Source organism: Zootoca vivipara, chromosome 13 (assembly GCF_963506605.1).
Source record: "Zootoca vivipara chromosome 13, rZooViv1.1, whole genome shotgun sequence".
NCBI classification, from domain to species: Eukaryota; Metazoa; Chordata; class Lepidosauria; order Squamata; family Lacertidae; genus Zootoca; species Zootoca vivipara.
The window spans coordinates 50643828-50650776 of NC_083288.1; the positions used below are offsets into that span (position 1 = coordinate 50643828).

At 48.5% G+C, this 6949-nt stretch overlaps 1 protein-coding gene across 1 annotated transcript in view; it reads right to left on the reverse strand.

The window, feature by feature from the left end:
- The window catches only part of GRK1 (G protein-coupled receptor kinase 1), a 10750-nt gene extending 5669 nt beyond the window's left edge, over window positions 1-5081 (reverse strand). The window contains exons 1-2 of the mRNA XM_035135386.2: window positions 4392-5081; window positions 857-984 (exon numbers count right to left, since the gene is read on the reverse strand). Coding sequence (XP_034991277.1) covers window positions 857-984; window positions 4392-5081 — 818 coding nt within the window. The remainder of the gene's footprint in view (window positions 1-856; window positions 985-4391) is intronic.
- Between the last annotated feature and the right edge of the window lie 1868 nt (window positions 5082-6949).

Here is a 6949-nt window from a genome sequence, read left to right on the forward strand (position 1 = left end):
TTTCTCGAAGTGAAACACCACCCGAGTTACGCTCGGTTTTTTGGCGAATTTTGACACACCAAGCTCAAAAGGTTGCCCATCGCTGCGCTAGAGGGCCGCGAAAATTTGTGCCCCGGGCTTTTAAGGCTCGTCTTCCCATGTCCTTTCTGAAACGAAAGAGGTGCATTGGTGGTCAGATTGGGAGCGGCCGGCGAGACCACGTAACACCGGTCCTGAAAGATCTACATTGGCTCCCATTACGTTTCCGAGCACAATTCAAAGCGTTGTTGCTGACCTTTAAAGCCCTAAACGACCTCGGTCCAGTATACCTGAAGGAGCGTCTCCACCCCCATCGTTCTGCCCGGACACTGAGGTCCAGCGCCGAGGGCCTTCTGGCGGTTCCCTCGTTGCGGGAAGCCAAGTTACAGGGAACCAGGCAGAGGGCCTTCTCGGGGGTGGCCCCCCCGTGGAACGCCCTCCCACCAGATGTCAAGAAAATAACCAACTATCTGACTTTTAGAAGACATCTGAAGGCAGCCCTGTTTAGGGACATTTTTAATGACTGATGTTTTATTGTATTTTTAATATTTTGTTGGGAGCCGCCCAGAGTGGCTGGGGAAACCCAGCCAGATGGGTATAAATAAATAAATAATAATAATTATTATTAATAGTATTATTATTATGGGACAATCCTACCCCACTAATCTGACAGCATTAAGATCTCTGGCGGCAGAATCTGTAAAAATGACCCGGCAGTCATGATTTGACAAATGAGGTCTGTGTTGTATCTCTGTGTTGGCCGCAACACAGCAGAACATCCAGGCCAGGTTTGGAGAGCACGGCCCCGACAGTTTTGTCCCGCAAAAGGGTCTCCCACCTGAGGTCTCCGCCATTCATCAGCGTCATGACGAGGCAGAGGTCGTTCTTGGTTTGGAAGGCGTACGCCAGGGTGACGATGAATCGGCTGTGGACTTTGGCGAGAATCCTCTTCTCCACTATTGCACCCTGGAAGAAAACGAGCGAGAAACAGGAGAGCCAGGTTACTGTGGGTGTGACCTTCAAGTCTTTGTATTATTATTATTATTATTATTATTATTATTATTATTATTATTATTATTTATCATCATCATCATTATTATTATTATTAGGAAGCTCTTCTGCAGGGAAATAGCCCTGGAAAGTTTTCTGCAGGTGCAGCACACTTGGGTGAACTGTGGGTTAGGAAGAGGGTTCGATTCCACTTTGCAGATGGTCACCTGTCAATCATCCGCAACCCAGTATCCAGGATCTGTTCTGCAGTGGCCGATTCCTTTTTCCAGTTAGAGAACCCACCTCTCCTACTGGAATACTGTCATTTTTTTGTTGTGAACTGCCAACATCTCTATGGGTATTACTTGAGCAAGGGTCTTGGGTTCGAGTCTCACACTGGGCAAAAATTGACCCTCGTGGCCCCTTCCGGTTCTACAATTCCACGATTCCTATCTGACGCCACCCTCCCCGCCGTGAAACCGCTGACGCTGATGTTCTCTGACACCTCTTTCGCCAGATCCGCCGTCGCAGCCAGCAAGCAGCTAAACGGCAAGCTTCTTTACAGGGGAATAATTGGCCCGGGGGGGATTAAGGTGGCTAATTTGCTTCATCTGAAAATAATCCCGGGATGGGAAGCAGGTGGGTTCGCCTGGGAGAGGGAGACACGGTTGTCTTGAGCCGGCCGGGCACGTGCCTTTGCCTCACCGGACATCCAGCCAGGGAGGAGATCACGCGCACGGCTGCGCAGAGGCCGTTCCCAATGCCTCGCCCAGAATCGCCGAGCTGGATGGGACCCCTGAGGGTCAACTAGTCCAACCCCCTGCAACGCAGGGAAATGTGACTTCACTTGTTTTGCACACCTTGGATGGTGTGGACACAAGCTATGAATTCACCTGTGCCCAGTGCCGGATCCTTGGAAAAGACCCTGATGTTGGGAAAGATTGAGGGCACTAGGAGAAGGGGACGTCAGAAGACAAGATGGTTGGACAGTGTTCTCGAAGCTACGAACATGAGTTTGACCAAACTGCGGGAGGCAGTGCAAGACAGGAGTGCCTGGCGTGCTATTGTCCATGGGGTCACGAAGAGTCGGACACGACTAAACGACTAAACAACAACAACAACAACAGTGCCGGATTTACGTGTAAGCTAAACAAGCTATGGTTTAGGGCTCCACTCTCTTGGGGCTCCCCCAAAAAATTTCATTTCCAAAATATAAGATAAAAGACAAAGAAAACCTATGTACAGCAACAGTGTTTTGTGTTGCGTAGGCTCCGCTTTGTTATGTGCAAATGGCTTTAGATACCCATGGGGTCCATAAATGACCATATAGCAAATATTCAACACAAAAAACAGCAGCGACAATTTGTTGCTGACAAAGGACAGCTGGACATATAAAGGGCCCCATTACCTTCGGTAGCTTAGGGCCTCATCCTACCTAAAACCGGCCTTGCCTGTGCCTGTAATGGCACCGCAAAGCTGCAAACTGCTCTCGCACTTTTTCCACAATTGGTTGCGTGATACAACAACCACAATCTATGCATCTGCCATGGGTGCTTTAGCTGAGATTGCTGCATTGCAGGGGGTTGGACTGGATGATCTCTGGGGTTCCCTTCTAACTGAAGTCCCTTTATCCCATGGTTTCTGGCCTTGCTGGGACAGCATCCTGGGACAGCATCGTGCCTGAATCCCAGTACCCCAGCAGCCTATGCCTCTGAATGACGGTTCCAGGGATTCACAGTAGGGGAGAGCGACTCTTGAACTCGGGTCCTGCTTGCAGGCTTCTCACTGGGGGGATCTGGTGGGCCTCGGTGAGGAACAGGGGAGCCTCAGGCCTCAAAGGGCTCTGCTGTTCTCATGCACTGTCTCTCAGCCTGGTCTACCTCAAAGGGTTGTTATTAGGATCAAATCAGAGAAAGAAGAACAGGCTTGGCCCCCAGCTCTTGGGAGGAATAATAATATCACACGCCATATCCCACACGTTTCTGGTATGTTAATTCCTCGCCTCTTCTCTCATTCCTGCATCTTTCGAGAACCTTCTTGAATTGGGGTGGGGTGGGGGGTTGAGCAGAGGAAGGAGAAGGAGAATATCGAAGTGGGTTTTAACATGTTTTTAATTTATTATTGATTGATTGATTGATTGAATTTATATACTGCCCTATACCTGGAGGTCTCAGGGCGGTTACTGCTGGTGTTACACTTTTTTTAAAAAAATGTTTTTTAATATTTGCTTTTAACAGTTTTCACCAATAACGTTATTTATTTTATTCTTGCAAGCAGGGGTGGGCTTTGGTAATTCGGTGCCCTGAGCAAGGACAACATTTCATAGAATCGTAGAGTTGGAAGAGACCACAAGGGCCATCCAGTCCAACCCCCTGCCAAGCAGGAAACACCATCAAAGCATTCTTGACATATGCCCGTCAAGCCTCTGCTTAAAGACCTCCAAAGAAGGAGACTCCACCACACTCCTTGGCAGCAAATTCCACTGTCGAACAGCCCCACCCTAAATATTTCTAATTTTCCTAATGATTCCTTTGAGTACAGTTGCTTTTTTAAATAGATCTTCTCAGTAAGTACCCGTGTGAATATGGTGTTGTTGTTTTGCAACCCCTCGACCGCCCTGGGTTCAAGGGTGCCAGCCAGCCAGCCAGCCAGCCCCCTGCCAGCCCCCAGCCCCACCTTGCTGATTGCTCCCCACAACCAGAATAGCCACCTTTGGGCCTGACCCAGGATGCTTATATAGGGCTCTCAGCCAATCTTAAGGCTGGGTGCCTGGGAGCCAATCAGGACACTACAAGGGCCTTAAGGGAAGACCCCCCCCCCAATTGCTTTCTTCGCTTCTCGGTGGTTCAAGAAATGAGTTAAAACAGGCACTCCCAAACTTCGGCCCTCCAGATGTTTTGGACTACAATTCCCATCATCCCTGACCATTGGTCCTGTTAGCTAGGGCAGTGTTTCTCAACCAGTGTGCCTCCAGATGTTTTGGGACTACAACTCCCATCATTCCTGACCACTGGTCTTGCTAGCTAGGGATGATGGGAGTTGTAGTCCCAAAACATCTGGAGGTACACTGGTTGGGAAACACTGAGCTAGGGATCATGGGAGTTGTAGGCCAAAACATAGAATCATAGAATCATAGAGTTGGAAGAGACCACAAGGGCCATCCAGTCCAACCCCCTGCCAAGCAGGAAACACCATCAAAGCATTCTTGACATATGCCTGTCAAGCCTCTGCTTAAAGACCTCCAAAGGAGGAGACTCCACCACACTCCTCGGTAGCAAATCCCACTGCCGAACAGCTCTTACTGTCAGGAAGTTTCGGTGGAAACATCTGGAGGGCCGCAGTTTGGGGATGCCCGAGTCAAAACGAGCAGCCCTCCTCCTCACCTCGTATCCCTTGCGCTTCTTTAGCCTCTTCTTGTTGAGGCGCTTGTTGGCGTACATTTTGCCCGTGGCTTTCATCTGGCAGGCGCACACCTCGCCGAACCCCCCTTTGCCCAGCACTCGGAAGTCCATGAACCACTCGTCCGTCACGCTCTGGGCCTCCAGCCACTTGAACTGGAGGAAGCGGAAGAAGAAGAGGCTCTCTTTGTAGGGGGCAAAGGCCTTCTCCTCCAGGTGTTTCAGCAGCTGCTTCTCGGACTCCTTGAAGAGGTCTCCGTGGCCGTGCTTGCTGTCTTCCTTGACCCGCATGATGGCCTTCTCCTCCAGGAAGGGGCAGAACTCCTTCGAGGCCGAGTCGAAGTACCTGTTGATGGTCACCTGGGCGGTGGAGCCCCTCATGGCCTCCTCGGCCGTGTTGTACTCTTCGATGCTTTCCCACAGCCCCGCCGCCGCCCGAAACTCGGGCGTGTCCTCCAGAAACTGATGGAAGATCCTCTTGCCAATGGGCTGTCGCAGGCAGACGAATTTGAAGTCCAGGTCCAGTGTATCCTTGAGATGCTCGCACTGCGTGATGTGCGGCAACTTCAGCTTGGCCCGCATCTTCTTGTCGCGCCCCGAGGACGGGCCGCCGTCGCCCCGAGCCGACACGTAGGCCGAATTGGCCACCACCGTCTCCAGGCCTCCGATATCCATGGCGGCTTGGCGTCACCTAGCAAAGCAAGCAGAGAGGGTGAATTCCAGACCCTCCAATTACTGGGGAACGATATAGAATGAAATGAAAAGGAGGTTCTTTATTATTATTATTATTATTATTATTAAATAACCTTTATTTTAATTGGTAAAATACAAATCATAGCTGCCAACTCTCCCGTTTTCCCCGGAAAATCCCCGTTTTCCCAGCTGTTCCTAGCTGAAAAAACGGATTTTTTTGTTTCCCCCCGGTTTATTCTGGTGCGGCGGCCATTTTGGAACTGGGCGGAGCATGCTCAGAAGCGACTTTTGATGCTGCTCTGCCCAGTTCCAAAATGGCTGCAGTGCGACTTCTGACGCGGCGGCCATTTTGGAACTGGGCAAAGCAGCATCAAAAGTCACTTCTGAGCATGCTCCGTCCAGTTCCAAAATGGCGGCAGCGCCACTTCCGGTCTGCTATTTCCGGCCCGGTCCCTTATTTCTCTGACAGCAACTTGACAGGTATGATACAAATATACAAATCAAAAAAGAAAACACCATAGAAATAACATAAACAAATCATAAAATATTCTCGAAAAACACAAACCTAAAAACAACAACATAAAATTGACTTCCAATCATTTGTATATCACTTCCCTTAGTAATTAAGCAAAACTTGCCATATACCTCCTACAAAATCTAATGAAAAGGATGTTCAACAGCCTTCAGAGGGTGAAGGTACATGGATCCACATGTGGTGGAACTGTAAAAAGATTAGATCCTTTTGGGAAACGATTTACAATGAATTCAAGAAAATGTTCAAACGTTCCTTCCTTAAAAAAAACCTGAAGCCTTCCTGCTAGGAATGATGGGTAATGAAATCCAAAAAAAGTTCAGGAAAATATTCACGTACGCTACAGTAGCCGACAGAATTTTAATTGCAAAAGGTTGGAAGGGAGAAACCACCCCATCCAAGGCAGACTGGCAAAACAAACCAAGAGAATACTGTATGTAGAATTAGCGAGACTATCAGCAAGGCTACGAGATGTTTCAGAGGAAAAAATAGCCAGAGAATGGAATATATACAGAGTCTAGGTAAAAGAACATTGTCGAAAGATCAATCCGTTGGCAGGTCTTGATTGAGCTTCTGTGTGTAAATAGGACAACTTGAAAAATCTTTAAGCAAGTTAAATAACAGGGTGAAAATAAAGTTCAGTGCGTATTTAAGGAATTTGACTCGGAACACAATGGGAAGATCGGGGGTCATGTTAAATTGAATTTCAAAATGCTACACAAAACAAGTATTAACCAAGGAACAAATGAATGCTGATTTTTATTTTGATAACAACTTTTATTGATCATTTCTGTTGTACAGTTTTCAAAACCAATGAAGCATAATAAAGAAATAAAATTATGTTCAAAATAACTTTTGTAAAAACAACAACACCAGAAGCTTTTCTTTGGGCTACCTTTGAAGGTGACCCGGAAACTACAACTAACCCAGAATGCGGCAGCTAGACTGGTGACTGGGAGCGGCCGCCGAGACCACATAACAACGGTCTTGAAAGACCTACATTGGCTCCCAGTACGTTTCCGAGCACAATTAAAAGTGTTGGTGCTGACCTTGAAAGCCCTAAACGGCCTCGGTCCAGTATACCTGAAGGAGCGTCTCCACCCCCATCATTCAACCCGGACACTGAGGTCCAGCGCCGAGGGCCTTCTGGCGGTTCCCTCGCTACGAGAAGCCAAGTTACAGGGAACCAGGCAGAGGGCCTTCTCGGTGGTGGCGCCTGCCCTGTGGAACGCCCTCTCAACAGATGTCAAAGAGGAAAACAACTACCAGACCTTTAGAAGGCATCTCAAGGCAGCCCTGTTTAGGGAAGCTTTTAATG